We start from the raw sequence: 20,805 nt of genomic DNA, 5'->3' as shown, positions 1-20,805 counted from the left end.
CTACAGTGCATTTCAGACACCCAACACACATTGGGTGAAAATTGCATTCCACAAATACCCTCTAAACACTTCAAAATTGCCCCTTTTTCTTGATGCTTCAATGAAGTCTAACAGTTACTTTCTATCCAACCTGTCCATGTCCCTCATAACCTCAATCAGATCTCTTCTCAAGCATTGTTGCTCCAAGGAAAACAATCTGAGCTTCTCCGGTCTCTCTTCATAGCAAATACTCAATCAGAGGCAACATTCTAGTGAATCTCCTCTGCACCCCTTCCAGGGTAATTACATCCTTCCTGGAGTGCGGTGACCAACATTGCGCACAGTACTCCAGCTATAGGCTAACCAGAACCTTGTTTGACTCCAACATGACCAAACTGCTCTCATAATCTTTGCCTCAGCTGAAAAAAATTCAAGTACCCTATATGTTTTCTTAACTCACCTGTTAACCTGCCCTTCAGGGATCTGTGGACAAGCACCCCCAGCATTTTTCTGTTGCTCTGAACACCCTACCATTTATTGAGTGCTCCCTCATCTTATTACTTCCTATGAGGTACCTCCACATTTATTAAGTTAAATTCCATCTGTTATTGATCTGCCCATCTGAAGAGCATATTTGCAGCCTCCCACAAACAAAGACCTTGTTCCTCACTGTTACCAACTCAACCAATCTTCGTCTCATCTGTACACTTACTGGTCGTTCCAATCGGAAGATGGGATACTGACGCAGAGCCGAGACCAGTAGGAGAATGTACCCCAAAATAAAAACTATTGATAATGCCATGCGTGTTGCTGTGCTGCATCAACACTGAATAATTGTTCATAAGGCCTACTCCTGAAGCATCTAAAAACGAACCTTTCGGCTCAGCAAGCAAGTTTACATCCAGCCTACTCCTGCCCTCATGCTCGGTTTCTATGCTTATAACAGCTCAGCACCACCTTCATTTTTACTGAGCAACAACTCAATCATGGCTGATCATCCAAATCTGTCAGGCTTTTGCCCCAAACATCGATTTTTCCTGCTCCTCGGATGCTGCCTGGTCTGCTGTGCTTTTCCAGCACCACTCTGATCTAAAATTCAAATCTGTACCCCCTGTTCCTGGCTTCTCGCAATGCTTTTTCATCCCTTTAGCCCTCAGAACTATAATCTAACATAGCTAACTCCTTTATGAAAGCACACAGCATTTTGGCCCCAGCCACTGGCTCTGGCAGCGAATTCCACCATTTCACCATCAGCAGTGTGTCGAAATGTCTCTTCGTCTCAGTCCTAAATGGCTTACCCATACCCTTAAGACTGAGACCCCTGGTTGTGTACCCTCAGGCCATTGGGAATAGCCTTCCTGCATTTCACATGTCTAGTCACGTTGGAAGTGGAGATTCCCCATCCCTCCCCATTCATTCCCCTAACTGATGCAATCTCTCTTCACACTTCTGAATCTGTCTGGTATTTTGACCTTCCTGGTCTGTAGCAATGCATGTGGTGAATTCCTGCAACATTTGTGAATTTTGACTCAGAGATAATGATATATTTCTGGGCAGACAGGTGTCACGTAGATTAATGAGAGGTATTTGCTGCCTCAGGCACTTCCACCAAAACTATTTCCCAACTTGACTCTATTTTCTACAATTGTAATTGACTCTGCACTGCAATACTACACTTGCTAGATCATTGTTTAAGTTCACTTGTAATGGATAAACATGCAAACATATCTGAGAAATATGATGATCTGTGTTAATATAAATGTACAATTATTTAATGCTGGCTTCAGCCTAGCTATCTATATTATCTAATGGCCAACACAGCAAAGCCATTTCATCCTGCTTGCTGGCTTAGGATGGATGTATATAACACCCAGTTGTCACCGCCTCCCTTATAACATTTGGTGATGTCCACCTTGTCCTCTACTCAGGAGGAACTCCACACCTACCACCTCTCTCATAAGAAATACTCCGTTGCTCACTTTTCACATAGTCAGGCAGAAGTTGTTGGAGGCAAGTCATGATCCTGCAATCATACAAATTTTGATCTGGGTGACAAGGATTTTTGGTTTGGAGAAATTGCATTTGATGAAGATTAGATTAGATTCCCTACAGTCTGGAAATAGGCCCTTTGGCCCAACAAGTCCACAACAACCCTCCGAAGAGCAACCCACCCACACCCATTCCTCTACATTTACCCCTGACTAATGTACTTAACACTACAGGCAATTTAGAATGGCCAATTCTCCTAAACTTTGGACTGTGGGAGGAAACCGGAGCACCCGGAGGAAACCCACGCAGACATGGGGAGAACGTGCAAACTCCACACAGACGGTTGCCTGAGGTGGGGATTGAACCCAGGTCCCTGGCACTGTGAGGCAGCAGTGCTAACCACTGAGCTTTGGGGAGTTTCTGGGAGCAGAGGGCGTGGACAGTGATTGTGCATCTTTATGTTTGAGGAGGTGGTATTTGGTTTATAGGACACAGATCAAATGGTCTGGTTTGATTTGGTTTTCTGGCCTGTCAGGGGATGGGGATAGATTTCCATCACATTTCTGGCTTGTAGATGTAGGTGAAACGCTTTAGTCAGTCAGAAAGTCTGTGATTCACCACTGAACACTGAATTTCTGACCTATTCTTGCATCTGCAGAGTTTACATAGCTGGCCTACTCAAATTTCACGTCAATTGCAGATCAGTGTCAAATGGGAGATCAGTTACATCTCAATGTCAAATGCTGGATCATTGTTAAATTTCAGATCAATGTCAAATTTGAAATAAATTTCAGGTTGATGATTGGGAGGGTAGAGATCTGACGCTGAATGTTTTACTAGTTTGATGGAAATGGTACTTGGCACTTTTGCGTACAAATGTTATGTGGACTTGGATGTTGTCCTTTTCTTAATGCAAGTGGGCACAGTAACGTCAGAGACTGTGCAGTTCCCAATGGCTTGAAGCAATGTGTACACAGCACAGAGCAGGGCACCAGTCTGATCCTATGTTAGCAGAGGCCCATTGATGAAGTTACTGAAGATGGTCATTACAACACCGACCTAAGGTAAATGCTGAAAGAATGTTTACCCTCATTGGAGATTCTGGGACCAGTGGTCATAACCACTGAGTAAAGGGACCGCAATTCAAGACTGAGAGGAGGAGGAATTTCTTCTCTCAGAGAGCTGTGAGTTTTTACAACTCTTTGCTACCGAGTTCCTTGGAATTTTTAAGCCTGAGCCAGGTAGGGTTTTGATCCGTCGGGGAACCAAAGATTGCAGGGTTAGGGCAGGAAAATAGGAACGTGAGATCGACCATGATCCTAATAAATGGTGGGATAGGCTTGAGGGGCCATTTCTGTTGTGTTATGGTCTTACAGTCTTAATGGGTTCAAGGGATATGAGGGCAATTGAGAGTCAAACAGATTGCATTTGGTCTAGAGTCAGATGGAGGCCAGAGTAGATAAGCAAGGCAGATTTCCTTTCCTGAAAGGACATTAGTGAAGCAGATTATTTTTTTTTCAGATAATATTTATATGCTGAACATTGGAACATAAAACATAGAACTGTACAGCATGGAAAAAGGCCCTTCGGCCCACAATGCTGTGCTGAACACGACACTGAATTAAAACCAATCCCTTCGACCTGCCTTAGGTCCATATTCCTCCATCCCTTGAATATCCATGTGCGTATCTAAAAGCCCCTTAATGCCCCATCGTATCTGCCTCCATCAACACCCATGCCATGCATTCCAGCCACCTCTCATCTCTGTGTAAAAAAATTGCCCCTCACACCTCATTTGAACAATCCCCCCAGCCTTAAATACATGCCGCCGAGTTTTAGACATTTTAACTCTGGGGAAAAAGAAAGATTCTCACTGTCAACCCTATCGATGCACCTCATAATTGTATAGACTTCTATCAAGTCTCCCCTCAGCCTCCACTGCTCAAGAGAAAACACCCTGAGTTTTTCTAGCCTCTCCTTACACCTCATACACTCTAGTCCAGGCAGCATCCGAATGAACTTCTGCACCCACTCCAAAGTCTCCACATCCTTCCAGTCACGTGGCAACCAGACTCGTTTTTAATTCCAAAGTTTATTGAGTTCAAACGAGTTTTGAGAAGCTTTGTAGCTCAGGTTGAGGTGCTGGATGTAAGTTTGCTCGCTGAGTTGGAAGGGTAGCTTTCGTTGAGTTCAGATTTCACTGTCTGCTAGTCTTTGGATTTGCGTAAAGAACATTAGGTAGGGTGGTGAACTTAATGCTTCAGTGACATTACTGAAACAAGCCACCACCTTAGATAACCACAACATTCTTCCTGTTTAAAGGGCTTGCTTATGCAATTGCTTTAAACTTAACGCCCCTCAGGCGATGCATTTCAGAGCCTGCTTTTCGAGAAATGAAACAAGCATTTTCTGAAGAACGATCACTGCCTTTGAAGTTAAGATGACTTTCCTTCCCAATTTCAAGAATCGATTTTTTTCTTTGCAATTCCCGTTCTGGGGAAGGAATTGCCCCTGAAGCCAGCAGCACCTGGTCCGATGAGCATTCGAGGATTGAAAACTGACTTGCCTGAAGAGTTGAGTGCACCGGAAAACGTGGATCAGTCACCGGGTGTTCCCAGGCGCCAGAGCTGCCCTCTCAAGATGGTGAGATGGCCAATAACTGTGGTCGCAGTCTGCTTATTGATCACGCAAGGTGAGGACCATTTCCTCCTGTTATTTCTCCCCCCGTTGATGGGAAGAGACAAGACAGTGAGAGATTGTCAGAGAATGTCAGGTTTGGGTGCAGGATTGAGAAATGCCATTTACCGTGTGGATTTTTAACCAGCTGTATCTGCTTTATTGAAATGATGATCCGATTTACTTCTCCGCAGCTCTCTGGAGCCTTGTTTAGACCACTCTTGGAATACTGTGTGCCGTTCCGGTCGCCTCATTATTGGAAAGATTTGGAAGCATTAGAGAGGAGATTTCCCAGGCTGCTGCCTGTACTGGAGGGCTTGTCTTATGAAAAAAAAGTCGAGGGAGCTAGGGCTTTTCTCATTGGAGTGAAAAAGGATGAGAGGCGACGCGATAGAGGTCTACAAGATGTTGAAAGGGATATTCAGAGATTTTTTCTTCAGGCAGAAATCACTATCACGAGGGGACATAATTTTAAAGTGATTGGAGGAAGGTTTTGAGGAGATGTCAGAGGTAGATTCTTTACACAGAGTGTTGGGTGTGTGGAAGTCAGAGACATTATAGATTCTTAGATAGGCACACAGATGGTAAAATGGAGGGTATGTAGGCCAGTTAGACCTTAGTGTAGGATAAAGGGTCGGCACAATATCGAGGACTGAAGGGCCTGTACTGTGCTGGGCTGTCCTATGTTCTATGTTCCTATCGCCAAGACTTACCAAGCCAGGTAGGAAAAAGGCAGATAGATGTGAAAGTTCAAGGCGATGCATTTTTCCCAGTGGAACTATCAGCTCTGATGAGCACTGGGAGCTGGATCTTCAAGCATCCTGATGTGGATCAGGTTCACCGTGGTACCAAGTATCGATTACAGGAGTTAGTCCTCCTTCAGGGATCCTTCCTGCTGAAGTGGGCCATGCAGCACCACAGCAGGGAAGTACACAGGTCACAGTTTATGTGCTTCCACAAGGGAGCAGTCAAACAACAGCCACCGTCACTCTGCACGTCTTTGGTAAGAAGCTTCTCCTTTACCCCCCTTGGTGGAGTAATAATGGGAATTGGTGAAGGGGCAAGATCCAAGAGAACACAAAAAAAGCCTTAAAGCGAGGTGGTAACCCATTTCACAGAGCACACGATTTCCCCATGCTAGCCTCATCAGACAAGAAAATTGCCAATGTTGTACCTTCGTTTAACAAGGGAGTGTGACAATGGGTGGCACGGTGGCCCAGTGGTTAGCACTGCTGCCTCACAGCGCCAGAGACCGGGGTTCAATTCCTGCCTCAGGCGACTGTGTGGAGTTTGCACGTTCTCCCTGTGTCTGTGTGGGTTTCCTCCCACAGTCCAGGGATATGCAGGTCAGGTGAATTGGCCATGCTAAATTGCCTGTAGTGTTAGTTAAGGGGCAAATGTATGGGTGGGTTTTGTGGAGTTGTTGGGCTGAAGGGACTGTTTCCACACTGTAAGTAATCTAATCTACAATGCTGCTCCTTTAACAAGTTATTTTGCCCTTGGTTTCTTTTTTCAAGTGGGGTTGTAAAAGGCAGAGGTTCTGATTTGTCTGGGGTAAGGGACCTAACAGATATTGTCTAAGGAAACAATCAGGGAAGAGGCTTTTAGAATTTTTTTAACCAGTTGTACAGTAAAAGGGGAGTGGCCAGTTCTCCCAGTCCAGGGATTTTTTTTTCCCCTAGTTTTGTTTAGTTTTAGCAGTTAGAAACTGCTGGGAACAGGGAAGCAGGATGCTGCCTGAACTGCTGTGCTCTTCCAGCACCACTGATCCACAATCTGGTGTCCAGCATCTGCAGTGATTGTTTTTACCTACAGTGAAAAGAGGCCCCATGCTTCAAAAAATGATTCCTGGATAATCATCTGTCTCTGTCTCTGTCTCTCTCTCTCTGACTTTCTCTTGTAAGAACTTGGGTTTGAATTTACCTTTTTTCCAAGGGGTTGTGGTTACGGGGATGTTGCAGGAAATTAGAGTGGCATCATTAAGTTGAGAGAGAGTCAGTTAGGTTTTCAAATGACTGTTTTCTCAATTCTGTTTGTTAGATGAGATTGGACTCCTGTAGATTAGATGCTGTACATCTCTATGACTATGGCCCTCCGAAGAGCAACCCACCCAGACCCATCTCCCTCTGATTAAAGCACCTAACACTATGGCCAATTCACCTGACCTACGCATCTTTGGACAGTGGGAGGAAACCATAGCACCTGGAGAAAAGCCGCGCAGACACGGGGAGAATGTCCACACAGACAGTTGTCCGAGGCTGGAATTGAACCCGGGTCTCTGGCGCTATGAGGCAGCTGTGCTAGCCACTGTGCCATCCCAAAATGAAACAATCTTTTGTTTGTGTTCCATTCGCTGGTGTGTAAATGCATTCTGTTTTACTGGAAGCCATGTGGTTTGAACAGCTGCATCATTCCTGGGATCTTCACCTTACATCTGCCAGATCAGCTAAGGCAACACAGTGACTCAGTGGTTAGCCCTGCTGCCTCACAGCACCAGGGACCTGGGTTCGATTCCAGCCTCGGGGCAACTAGTCTGTGTGGAGTTTACACATTCTGTCTGCATGAGTTTCATCTGGGTGTTCCAGTTTCTTCCCACAATCCAAAACTGTGCAGGTTAGGATGGATTGGCCATGCTAAGTTGTCCCATAGCCATCGGGGATATGTTGCCTAGGTCCACTAGTCAGGGGTAAATGTTGGGGAATGCGTCTGGGTTACTGTTTGGAGGGTCTTTGTAGGCCTGTTTCCACACTGTAGGGAATATAATTTTAAGAAACTATAAAAATTTGGGTCTGGGCTATCTTCTTAATGTTTGGAGGGGGTCTGGTCCCTAACAAGACAGACCAGATAATTGCAGGCCAGTCAGTCTAACTTCCGTCCAAAACAAAATAGTGCGGATGCTGGATATAAAAACAGACAGTGCAGGAGAACCTCAGTAGATTTGGTAGCATCTGTGGTGAGAGAGATTGAGCTCATGCTTTGAATCCAATATGACTTTTCTGCCAGAACTGCTACCTCGTTGCTGCAAATAGGAATTAACTGTACATACAGACACTTTCCTCCCCACAATCAACCATTGTAAGTAAACACCCCCACAACAAATAGAACTTGAAGGCAAGGACACTATCATTGCCCTTATCAAGATTTCTATTCACTCTTGTCACCTTTGGAGCAGGTGGGACTTGAACCTGGAGCCTTTGGACTCAGACGCAGTAACATTACCAGTGTGACACAAGGGCCCACACTGCAACTATCTGTCCAGCCCATAGTCAAGGCTGATATTTTTCTTGATTCACACTTTTAATGAATAGGACAATGAGAGATACGGGCCAAACACACAGACGAATGGGACGTGTTCACTTTAGGATACCATGGATAACTTGGACCATAGAGTCCATTTTCACACTGTGTGACACCAATCCTCCATTAGTTTCAGGTCGGTCTTGAATCCAGGCCTTCTGGTTCAGAGGTAGGGCCACTGCCACTGTGTCACAAAAAACTCTGATTACTGATATACTGATTCCACCCTTTCCTATCAGCAGCACCCCACCCTCTCCAGCTTTGTTCTCTCGTTTGTCCTTCCTAGATTCTGAATATCCTTTTATATTCAGTTTATATTCAGTTTAATATCATCATGTCACAGCACTGTGCCTGTCCTGACAATTATTTCATCTTTTTGTTTCCTGTAGCATCTTCCTTTCTCTTATCTTATTGCGAGAGAATGATTTTAACTCGGCCGTTCTGACACAATTCTGCAAATTGGCCCTGGTTGAGTCTAGGATTTATTGCTGCTGCTTTTCACTTTGATTTGCATCTTTGTCATAACCAGCTTTGTTTTTGCATTCTGTCTGATTTTCCTCTCAGGTTCCCCGCTCCCTGACAATCTCAAGGTCAAGTGAGCAGTTCTCAATGCAATGCGTGTTAGTTCATGATTTGAAAAATGTTTATCAAGTAAAATTATCGACTGAATAATTACTGCAAAACTAGGGCTCACAGTTTAAGGGTAAAAAATGAGGTCTGCAGATGCTGGAGATACAGTTGAGAATGTGTTGCTGGTTAAAGCACAGCAGGTTAGGCAGCATCCAAGGAATAGGAAATTTGACGTTTCGGGCATAAGCCCTTCCCGAAACGTCGAATTTCCTATTCCTTGGATGCTGCCTAACCTGCTGTGTTTTAACCAGCAACGCATTCTCACAGTTTAAGGGTCTGGGGTAGGCCATATTGGACTGAGATAAGGAGAAGTTGCTTCACCCATCATGTGGTGAGCCTGGGGAATTCTCTGCCACAGATAGTGCTTGAGGCCAAGACTTTGAATGGTTTCAAGATGGATTTCAGTATAGCTATGGAGTCTAGAGTCATACAGTACTGAAACAGGTCCTTCGGTCCAACCTGACAATGTGTTGCTGGTTAAAGCACAGCAGGTTAGGCAGCATCCAAGGAACAGGAAATTCGACGTTTCGGGCCAGAGCCCTTCATTCCTGATGAAGGGCTCTGGCCCGAAACGTCGAATTTCCTGTTCCTTGGATGCTGCCTAACCTGCTGTGCTTTAACCAGCAACACATTTTCAGCTCTGATCTCCAGCATCTGCAGACCTCACTTCTTACTCTTCGATCCAACCTGTCCATGTCAACCGCAGTCCCAAGCTAAACTAGTCCCATCTGCCAGCACTTGTTCGATATCCCTCCAAACATTTATTATTCATTAATTCATCCAAATGTCTCTCAAATGTATAACTGTATCTGTATCCGCCATTTCCTCTGGACTAGATTAGATTAGATTACTTACAGTGTGGAAACAGGCCCTTCGGCCCAACAAGTCCACACCGACCCGTCGAAGCGCAATCCACCCATACCCCTACATTTACCCCTTACCTAACACTACAGGCAATTTAGCATGGCCAATCACCTGACCCACACATCTTTGGACTGTGGGAGGAAACCGGAGCACCCGGAGGAAACCCACGCAGACACGGGGAGAACGTGCTAACTCCACACAGTCAGTCACCTGAGTCGGGAATTGAACCAGGGTCTCAGGGGCTGTGAGACAGCAGTGCTAACCACTGTGCCACCGTGCCGCCCTGTGTGTTAAAAAAAATACCCATCGTGTCTTTTAAAAATATTTTTTCTTTCGTTTTAAAAATATGCTGCTCATCTTTAAAGCCCTCATCCCAGGGAAACAACTCCTCCCATTCACCTTATCTATACCCCTCATTGTAGAGTCCCTACAGTGTGGAAACAGGCCATTCGGCCCCAACACGTTCACACTGACCTGATGAAGAGAATCCCAGCCAGACCCAGTCCCCTACCCTATGACTCCAAATTAACCCCTGACTAATGCACTTAACCTACACATCCCTGAACACGATGGGCAATTTAGCATGGCCAATTCACCCTAGCCTGCACACCTTTAGATTGGGGGAGGAAACTCAGGTAGACATGGGGCAAACGTGCAAACGCCACACAGACAGTTGCCAGAGTCATCAATTGAACCAGGTCTCTGGTGCCGTGAGGTAGCAGTGCTAACCACTGAGCCACTATGCCACCTTATAAAGGTCACTTTTATCAGCCTGTAAAAGGTCCCCTCTCAGCCTCTTATGCTCCAGCGAAAAAGTCCTTCAGATTAAGAGGCTCAAGGGGAGAAAGCGGAAACAGGGGATTGAGTTGGATGATCAGCCATGATCATATTGAATGGCAGAGCATGTTTGAAGGATCTAATATGGGCAGCACAGTGGCTCATCAGTTAGCACTGCTGCCTTCCAGTGACAGGGACCTGAGTTCAATTCCAAACTTGGGCAACTGCATGGAGTTTGCATTTTCGCCCCGTGTCTGTGTGGGTTTCCTCCCACAGTCCAAAGATGTGCAGGCTAGGTGAATTAACCATGCTAAATTCCCCATAGTGTTCAGGGCTGTGTAGATTAGGTGCATTAGTCATAGAGTCAGAGGGACGTACAGCTCGGAAACAGACCCTTCCGTCCAACCTGTCCATGTCAATCAGATATCCCAACCCCATCTATTTCCACCTGCCAGCACCCGGCCCGTATCCCTCCAAACCCTTCCTATTCATATACCCATCCAAATGCCTCTTAAATGTTGCAATTGTACCAGCCGCCACCACTTCCTCTGGCAGCTCATTCCATATACGTATCACCCTCTGCATGAAAACATTGCCCCTTAGGTCTCTTTTATATCTTTTCCCTCTCACTCTAAACCTATGCCCTCTAGTTCTGGACTCCCCAACCCCAGGGAAAAGACTTTGCCTATTTATCCTATCCATACCCCTCATAATTTTGTAAACCTCTATAAGGTCACCCCTCAGCCTCCGACGCTCCAGGGAAAACAGCCCTAGCCTGTTCTACCTCTCCCTACAGCTCAAATCCTTCAACCCTTGTACATCTGGAGTAGGAGGATTGGGTTACTCTTCTGAGGCTGGGTATGGACTTGTTGGGCCAAATGACCTGTTTCCACACTGTAGGGATGCTATGAATAGCCTGCTCAAGCTCCAATTCTCGCCTCCTTCTCCTATTTTCTATGTTGAGTTGTTCTATGTCCCCCGATGCCAATTGCTACCAACTACCAGTTGATGGTCATGTGGTGTCAACATTCCCTTTGCTCGATGGTGTCTAAAGGTCGAATTCATTTCTGGTACTAAAAGAGAAGACAATGTATTTATTGTATGATAACGATTCAAATCCAAGTTACAGCCTGAAGTATGGTTAAGTCTGTATGGACCCACTTATCGGTTTTCAACCCACCAGTTGCTCTCTCTTTTCTCTACACCCAAGTCCTTACCTCCAGCATCAGGTACAGCAGAGATCAATGCAGCCTTCAGCATTAACCCATTCCCTTCCACAGCACTCTGGGCAACAGAAAGGGCTGTCAGTGACTGAAGGACTGGCAAGGCACTCTCCTGGGAGTGAGAAGGCTATATACCTGTGGTAGCTGTTCACTTACTAATATCAGTAAGTGAAGAAACATTATTGCGTTTCGATGCCTGAAGGGACAGGATACCAAGTGACCATGAACGAACATCATTATTTCTGATTATCTTTATTCATGGGATATGGATGCTTTGGAGAGGGTACCAGAAAGGTCAGGGTACCTCATACCAAAAGGATGTGGACACTTTGGAGAGGGGGCAGGGAAGGTTTACGAGGATGTTGCCTGGGATGGAAGGTGCTAGCTATGAAGAGAGGTTGAGTAGGTTGGGTTTGTTTTCATTAGACAAAAAGGCGATTGGGGGGGGACCTGATTGAGGTTTACAAAATCATGAAGGGTGTAGACAGGGTGGATAGAGACAAGCTTTTTCCCAGGGTGAAGGATTCAACAATGAGAGGTCACGAGTCCCAGGTGAGAGGTGAAATGTTTAAGGGGGATACACGCGGTAAGTACTTTACACACAGAGGGTGGTAGGTGCCTAGAACATGTTGCCAGCAGAGGTGGTAGAGGCAGGCATGGTAGATTCTTTTAAGATGCATCTGGACAGATACATGAGTAGGTGGGGAGCAGAGGGATACAGATGCTAAGGAATTGGACGACAGGTTTAGACGGTGGATTTGGATCGGCTCAGTCTTGGAGGGCCGAAGGGCCTGTTCCTGGGCTGCAAATGCTCTTTGTCCTTTGTGCTTGGGGCGTTGCTGGCTAGGCCATTCCTAATTGACCAGAAGGATAACCTGCATTGTCATTGGTCTGGAGTCAGGTACAGGCCAGGCCAGGGGAGGGCAGCAATTTTCTTCCCCAAAGGCTTGTTCATTAACCAGATGGGGATTTCCCCCAACAACTTACAACTTTTGACAACTGACAATTACATTTCTAACTCCAGATCTTTAAAAAGAATTCCAACGTGAGTCCCCAGAACATTACTCAGGTCTGTCGATTATGAGGTTTACTGGTAAGATGACTGGGTCATTGCCTTCCCAATGAAATGATGGCAGTATTATCATGTTACAAACATATATGTTGTGTAACGTTGCTCTGTTTCTCTTGACTTCCTCTAATAAGCTTCTTTTCCCTCAGCAAAGCCCCAGGGCTTTCCCATTCTGGCACAGAATAAAACAAGAGGATTGATGTATCGGCCAGAGGTAATGCATTTTTCCCAGTGGTGCTCTCATCCACAGCGATCAGTGGGAACTGGAACTTTGTGGGGAAAAGTACCCTGGTATTGATCAATGCCATTGCTGTGGCCAGTAATGATTACGCTGAACGCACTGGGTTATTCCTCCCGAATTGATCCCTCCTGCTAAAATCTGTGACACTTTGGGTTCGCGGGAAATACGCAGTTTGCATGGTTTCAGGTTTCGGTGCTCTAAGAACAGCCACCAACACTTTGCAAGTCTTTGCTAAGCAGTGTCCCTTTCAGTTTTATTCTGGCACTGGCTGGGCAATCGGTGGCTCACCCAATGCTTGCCACCATGCCTGAATTAGCCCCGAGACGGAGGTGGTAAACTCTGATGCCAATCCACCCACAGAGCTGTGAGGAAATGGGGGTATGAGGGGGTTTTTGTCCAAAAGGGGATGGTCACTGTTGCTCCAGGTCAGGGTGGCACTCATAGGGCAATATGATAGTAATGGAGATGCCATGTGCTGCTGTGCCCAGATATTCAGTTGGGTCATAGAGTCATACAGTGTGGAAACAGATACTTTCCTTTGCTCCAACTCGTCCATGCTGACCAAGTTTCCCAGACTAAACGAATGCCATTCACTCGCATTTGGCCCATATCTCGCTCAACCTTTCCCATTCATGTTCTTGTCCAAATGTCTTTCTACGTGTTGCAACTGTACCTGCATCTACCAATTCCTTTGACGGTTCATTCTATACTTGCCACACCGTGTGAAAAAGTCGTCCCTCAGGTCCCTCTCAACTTTAAACTATGCCCGCTGGGTTTTGAACTCCCCCAGGCTAGGGGAAAGACTTTGGCTATTCACCTGACCTGTGCCCCTCATGGCTTTATAAGCCTTGACAAGGGCACCCCCTCAAGCTCTTACGCTCCAGTGAGAAAATGTCCCAGCCAATCCGGCCTCTCCTTATAACTCAAACCATCCAATCCTGCTGACGTCCTTGTGAAACATTGTTAGTACTGCAAATGCCTCCACAGGTCCAAAGCTGGAGAATGAGATGAGTGTAATTGGGTTGCTTTTTGACTAGTACAGTCATGATGGCCTGAATGGTCTCCTTCTCTACTGTAAATACTCAGGAGGCAAATGAGGGTTATTTCCGTGACTTGAGCCAGATGAGAGCTCTGGGGAGACAAGAAACGCTATAGGATTCCCAGCCTGTGATCGACACCTCTTATTGCCAGAGGAAGGATATGATTGGGCCTGTTATATTATCATTGAATTGTAGAATTGTGCAGTAGAGTCGATTCTGCTATAATGCGGTATATTCTCGTGTTATATGAAAATCACACAACTGCAACACCAGTTAAACTAATAGAGCCGGAATCACATTCTAAACAATGCAGGCTTTAAAACTTCCCTCTATAGAAACAGTGTCCCAATTTGTCAATCTTGTTATAGCGAGTTCGTATTAATGAAACATGCTTTACAGCAGCACGACCTGTACAGATGAGGTCCTTCAGCCCATCGAATCTGGGTACTACCAAACCTACTACGACCTACATTCGGCCCACTTTCCATCACTTGGTCTATAACCTTGAATATTCTGACCTCAACCAGGATCTTTTTAAAGGTTGTGAGGGTTCATTCCTCAACTACCCTCCCAAGCAGTGCTTTCCAGATCTCCCACCACCTTCTGGGTGAAAAAAGGTTGCCCTCAAATACCTTCTATACCCTCTGCCTTTCACTTTACAATGATCAGACTTTTTGAACGGACCTCATTAATGTTAATATTGATCTCTCTCTCTGCACCTTCTCAGCAGCTCTAAGACTGTCTCCTGCACTTTGTTCTCTTACCCTGATGCACTTGTACAGTATCATCTGTCTGTAAAGCAAATTGGACACCATTTTGCGCTGTACCTTGGCACATGTGACAATAATAAATCAAATCAAATCAAATTATGCCCCCTTTGATGAAGAGGAACAGCTGCCTTCTATCCACCCTTGCCAATCCTCCTTGTAATCTTCTATCCGGACCAGTCTCAAACAACCCAATCTTATCCAGCCTCTCTTCATTGGTGAAATGCTCCACCCCAGCCAACATCCGGGAGCATCTCCCCTGCACCCCCCTCCACTGCAATCATATCCTTCCAATGATGTGGGGACCAGAACTGCACACAGCCGTAACCTAACCAAAGGGCTGTGTTCATTCCAACATGACCTTCCTGTGCAAATAATCTGTGCCATGACTGACAAAAGCAACCCTTCCTAAACACGATTTGGAGATGCCGGTGTTGGACTGGGGTGTACGCAGTTGAAGATCACACAACACCAGGTTATAGTCCAACAGGTTTAATTGGAAGCGCACTGGCCTAACAGATGAAAGGCTTAACAGACAATCACTTTTTCAATGTATAATTTCAGTTACATCACACTGCAAATTTTTGCTATAAATTCTGTGTTACGATCGAGCCCTCCGCAATCACCTGATGAAGGAGCGTTGCTCTGAAAGCTAGTGTGCTTCCTATTAAACCTGTTGGATTATAACCTGGTGTTGTGTGATTTTTAACTTCCTAAACACCTTCCTGAAGTTGTGCTGCCACCTACTGGGATCTGTGGACAAGAGGCCCCCATGATTCCTGTGTTCCTTTGAGTTTCTCAATGTCCTGCCAATCATTGAGCGCTCCCTTGTCTTAATCATGGAGCCATAGAGATGCAAACAGACCCTTCGGTCCAAATCGCCCATGCTGATCAGATATCCTAACTTTATCTAGCCCCAGTTGTCAGCATTTGGCGGACATCCCTCTCAGGAAAAGGAGAGGGCTGCAGATACTGGAGGTCAGAGTCGAGACTAGAGCGATGCTGAGGAGCAGGAAAATCGATGTTACGGGCAAAAGCCCTTCATCACAAATGAACAGGATATCCCTCTAAACTATTCCTATTCATATTCCTATCCAGGAGCTTTTTAAATTTGTCATTGTACCAGCCTCCACCACTTCCTCTGGCAGCTCATTCCATACACACACCACCCTCTGTGTGAAAAAACTTGCCCCTTAGGTCTCTTTTAAGTCTTTCTTGCTCCTTCTTTCAAAGTGTATCACCTCAGAATGATTTGCATCATCTTAAATCCGTTCGGAATATTATGTCAAAAGCCCAGCTGATCATATTCAACGCTTCCAAAGGTTACAAGGTTTACAAAGGTTAAAGGTTACAGTTCCATGATTTCTAACACACTAAACTATATAAGAAGTTAATCCATGCGGCCTAAAGAGCCTGGCCTTCTGTGCTTTATCCAGCGCCACACTTTTCAACGTCCTTCTGCTACAGTTACATCAGTACCACCCCCCACCTTTTCCTCTGCTACACCAATGACTGTATCAGCACCACCTCATGCCCTCATGAGGAGGTTGAACAGTTCATCAACTTTGCCAACACCTTCCAGCCTGGCCTCAAGTTCACGTGGGGTCGTCTCGGGCACCTCCCTCCCCTTCCCGGACCTCTCCATCTCCATCTCTGGCAACCGGTCATCATCACAGACGTCTATTTCAAACCCACCGACTCCCACAGCGACCTTCTCTGCACTTCCTCCCGCACTCCTGCTCTTGTAAAAATGCGATCCGTTATTCTCAATTCATCCGCCTCTGCCGCACCGGTTCCCAGGAAGAACAATTCCACTCCAGGACATCCCAGATGGCCTGCTATTTCAAGAACACGAATTTCCCCTTCCATGTAGTCAACAACGCCCTCCATCGCATCTCCTCCAACGTCTCGCGCCTCTGCCCTTGAACCCCACCCTTCCAACTGCAACAAGGATAGAATCCCCTGGTCCTCACCTTCCACCGATATCTGGATTTAACGCATTATTCTCTGCCATTTCCACTACTTACAGTCAAATCCTACCAACAAAAATACATTTGCATCCCCACCCCTATCAGCATTCTGAAGAGACCATTCCCTCTGTGACTCCCTTGTCCAACCCACCTTCCACACCGGCAACTTCCCTTGCCACCTCACGAGGTACAAAACCTGCATCCACACCTCCCTCGTCACCTCCATCCAAGGCCCTAAGGATTCCTTCCACCCCTGGCAGAGATTTTCCTGCACATCCATCCACCTCATCCACTGTTGCTCTTGATGGGAAGACAGGACGCCAACATGTGGAATTTTTCAAGGACCATCTCTCTGACACATGCACCCAGCAATCCCACCACCCTGTGGCTGGCCACTTCAACTCACCCCCCCTCCCACTCTGCCAAGCCCTGGGCCTCCTCCATTGCTACATCCTAGTCGCCTGATGCCTGGAGGAAGAACGCCTCATTTTCCGCCTCAGGACTCTCCAATCCCAGGGCATCAGCATCAACTCCACCAGTTTCGAAATCGCGCCTCCCTCCACCTCATCCCGGATCCAAGCCCCCCCAACTTGGCACTGCTGTCTTGACCTGTCCATCTTCCTTCCCACCTATCTGCTCCATCCTCCCCACCGATCCATCACAATCACCTCCCACCTACATCCACCTACCACCCTCCCACCTACCTTCCCCCCTTTCACCCTCCTATTTATCTCTCAGCCCCCTTACCCCTCCACATTCCAATGAAACCTCTGTCAAATCTCCTGCTCCTCTGATGTTGCCAGACCTGCTGCGCTTTTTCCAGCACCACTCATTTCGACTAAGGAAGACCATATAACAATCTCTCGATCTGCATTTTTAACTGTGCAGGCATGGGATTCAGAAATGACATCAATTTCAAGAGAGCGATGCGCATCAGATTTTCACTTAATGCAACAGTTGGTCAGTAGCCTAGCAGGTTCTGACACAACAGATGAGCATCCAGGCAGTTTGGGTGCGAAGATGAACAGTAATTTGTCCAAATAGCATTGCAATTGTGGTAACCAGCGATGAAAGTGGCTGCAACAAATCCAGAAGCTTTCTCAGTACCAGAATGGATGAACTGTCACATGGTTTGGCTTGGGTTCTAATAATTGTCTACTTATTAATGAGTAAATTTCACTTTCTCAAATTGTTTGTTGTTGCAACTGGCGAAAGAAGGTACCATGGGATTCTGACGTAGGACTGTCGCTTTATATTGTCTCATAATTCACTGTCGTCTTTAATGATATCTTGTTTCCTTGGCAGAGCTGTATGTCTCTCCACTTGAGCTACGAGACAGTCTGATACCTGTGACTGACAAGGCCAACACTTCTCTTTCAGTGGAGCTGATGCCCATGGTAGGCAGCGGAGATAGAGATTGGGGTAAGTACAATACACTTGTGTGGGCTGATTCGACTGGAGCTCTCCAAGGTCTGATTATGGAGACCGAGCTAAGTTGCCCTGTGACGCCCTCCTTATGGGCGGCACGGTGGCACAGTGGTTGGCACTGCTGCCTCACGGCGCCAGAAACCCGGGTTCAATTCCAGCCTCTGGCGACACACTGTGTGGAGTTTGCACATTCTCCCCGTGTCTGCGTGGGTTTGCTCCGGTTTCCTCCCACATCACAAAGATGTGCTGGTTAGGTGGATGGGCCATGCTAAATTGCCGGCAGTGTTAGGTGAAGGGGTAAATGTAGGGGAATGGGTCTGGGTGCGTTGCTGTTCGGTGTGGACTTGTTGGGCCAGAGGCCTTGTTTCCACACTGTAAGTAATCTAATCTAACAGATCCCTGTCGTGGAAGTCTCTGATATTTTGGGGTAACGGAGAACAAATTATTCATGAGGGTCCAAATACAGGTGCCAGGCCAGCAACAGTGATCACCAGGTTGTGGCTGTTAGATGACAGAGGCCTTGCTGAGTACACATGTGATGGGATAACAACGCATAGTGAAGTCAGTCAGAAAAACTGTACGTGTGTGATGGTGCTACAATGCATGGTAACGTCAGTCAGAAATATTGTGCATGTGTGTGATGGTACTACAATACATGGTAAAGTCAGTCAGAAACAGTGTAGATGTGTGATTGTATCATAACGCACAGTGCAGTCAGTCAGAAACATTGTGCATGTGTGTGACGTTGCCCTGTGACGTTCTCCTTATGGGCGGCACGGTGGCACAGTGGTTGGCACTGCTGCCTCACAGCGCCAGAAACCCGGGTTCAATTCCAGCCTCTGGCGACACACTGTGTGGAGTTTGCACATTCTCCCCGTGTCTGCGTGGGTTTGCTCCGGTTTCCTCCCACATCACAAAGATGTGCTGGTTAGGTGGATGGGCATGATGACGTCAGTCAGAAACAGTGTAGATGTGTGATTGTACCATGATGCACAGTGCAGTCAGTCAGAAACATTGTGCATGTGTGTGATGACACTACAATGCATGGTGATGTCAGTCAGAAACAGTGTAGATGTGTGAGATATGGAAGGAGCAAAAGGAATAAAGAATACTGGGCTAATGGTAAGATTCCTGGTAGCGTAGATGAGCAGAGAGAGATATTGGTGTCCATGTATATGGATCCCTGAAAGTTGCCACCCAGGTTGATAGGGTTGTTAAAATCCTGATGAAGGGCTTATGCTCGAAACATCGAATTCCCTATTCCTAAGATGCTGCCTGGCCTGCTGTGCTTTGACCAGCAACACATTTTCAGCTGATAGGGTTGTTACCAATGGCGTGTTAGCTTTTACTGGTAGAGGGACTGAGTTGCAGAGCTGTGAGGTCGGACTGCAGCTGTACAAAGCTCTGGTGCGGCTGCACTTGGGGTTTTACATACAGTTCTTGTCACCGCATTCTAGGAAGGATGTGGAAGCTTCAGAAAGGGTTCAGAGGAGACATACTAGGATGTTGCCTGGTGTGGAGGGAAGGTCTCATGAGGATAGGCTGAGGGACTTGAGGCTGTTTTCGTTAGAGAGAAGAAGATTGGGAGGTGTCTTAATAGAGACATATAAGATCATCAGGGGATTAGAAAGGGTTGACAGGGCGGGCCTTGTTCCTCGGATGGTGATGGCTAGCATAAGGGGACATGGCTTTAACTTGAGGGGTGATAGATACAGGACAAATGTCAGAGGTAGTTTCTTTACTCAGAGAGTAGTAGGGGCATGGAAGGCCCTGCCTGCAACAGTGGTAGACTCGTCAACTTTAAGGGTATTTAAATGGTTACTGAATAAACATGTGGATGAAAATGGAACAGTGTAGGTTAGATGGGCTTCAGATTGGTTCCATAGGTTGGCGCAACATCAAGGGCCGAAGGGCCTGTACTGTGCTGGCATGTTCTATATTCTGTAACAGTACTACAATGGTGAAGTCAGTCAGAAACGTGTCACACATGTACAATGTTACCTCAATGCATTGTCATATCAATCAGAAACATTGTGTGTGTGTGTGTGTGTATATATACACACACACAGGCTGGTGCTGGCTGTGGGAATTTCTTTCCCACATATTCTGATCACATCGACGATCACTTGACACTCTGCGGACGATGCCCTCTCGCTTCATGGGTTGAGGGCTGTTTGCTGTGTTCAGAACTGTATTCAGCCACGACCTGTCACCTCCTGGCCCAATATGTCCCATCCTCTATTGCTGCGATCAAGCCAGGAAAGTGATGCTGGTTCAATGAAGATTATTACATGGGTATTCCAGGGACAACACCAGATGGAATTATAGAGTCGTACAGCACATTTAGCCTACCTCATCTGGGCCAACCAGGTTTCCTAAGCTGAACTGGTGCCATTTTTCTGCACTGGGGTCATATCCCTCTGATCCTCTCCTAACTGTGGACCTGTCCAAATGTTGTTTAAATGTTGTCAGTGTACCCACCTCTACCACTTCCTCTGTCAGTTCGATACATACTCCCACCACCCTTTGTGTGAAAAAGTTGCCCCTCAAGTCCCTTTGAAATCTTTCGCCTCTCATCTTAAACCAGTGCCTCCTCGCTTTGGACAGTGTCGTGTCTATTCACCAAATCCATGCCCATCATGATTTTATAAAGGTCAGCCCTCAACCTCCGACGCTCCAGGGAAAAAAATGCCCCAGCCTATCCGGCCTCTCCTTATACTCAAACCCTCTAATCTCGGGTAACATCCTTGCAAATGCTTTGCACCCCTTCCAGCTTAATAACACCTTTCCTGTAGCAGGGTGACCAGAACTCTATGCAGTATTCCAAATGTGGCCTTACCAAAGTCTTGTACAGC

At 46.4% G+C, this 20,805-nt stretch overlaps 1 protein-coding gene across 1 annotated transcript in view; it reads left to right on the top strand.

The window, feature by feature from the left end:
* The first annotated feature begins 4,588 nt into the window (after nt 1–4,588).
* Nucleotides 4,589–20,805, top strand: part of LOC132833990 (carcinoembryonic antigen-related cell adhesion molecule 5-like) — a 45,284-nt gene continuing 29,067 nt past the window's right edge. Inside the window, exons 1-2 of the mRNA XM_060852702.1 lie at nt 4,589–4,660; nt 17,828–17,944. Coding sequence (XP_060708685.1) covers nt 4,609–4,660; nt 17,828–17,944 — 169 coding nt within the window. The 5' untranslated portion in view covers nt 4,589–4,608. The remainder of the gene's footprint in view (nt 4,661–17,827; nt 17,945–20,805) is intronic.

The sequence above is a fragment of the Hemiscyllium ocellatum genome, chromosome 38 (assembly GCF_020745735.1).
Source record: "Hemiscyllium ocellatum isolate sHemOce1 chromosome 38, sHemOce1.pat.X.cur, whole genome shotgun sequence".
Classification (NCBI taxonomy): domain Eukaryota; kingdom Metazoa; phylum Chordata; class Chondrichthyes; order Orectolobiformes; family Hemiscylliidae; genus Hemiscyllium; species Hemiscyllium ocellatum.
The sequence above is the reverse complement of the archived record's forward strand: the minus strand, read 5'-3'. Positions and strand labels throughout refer to the sequence as shown.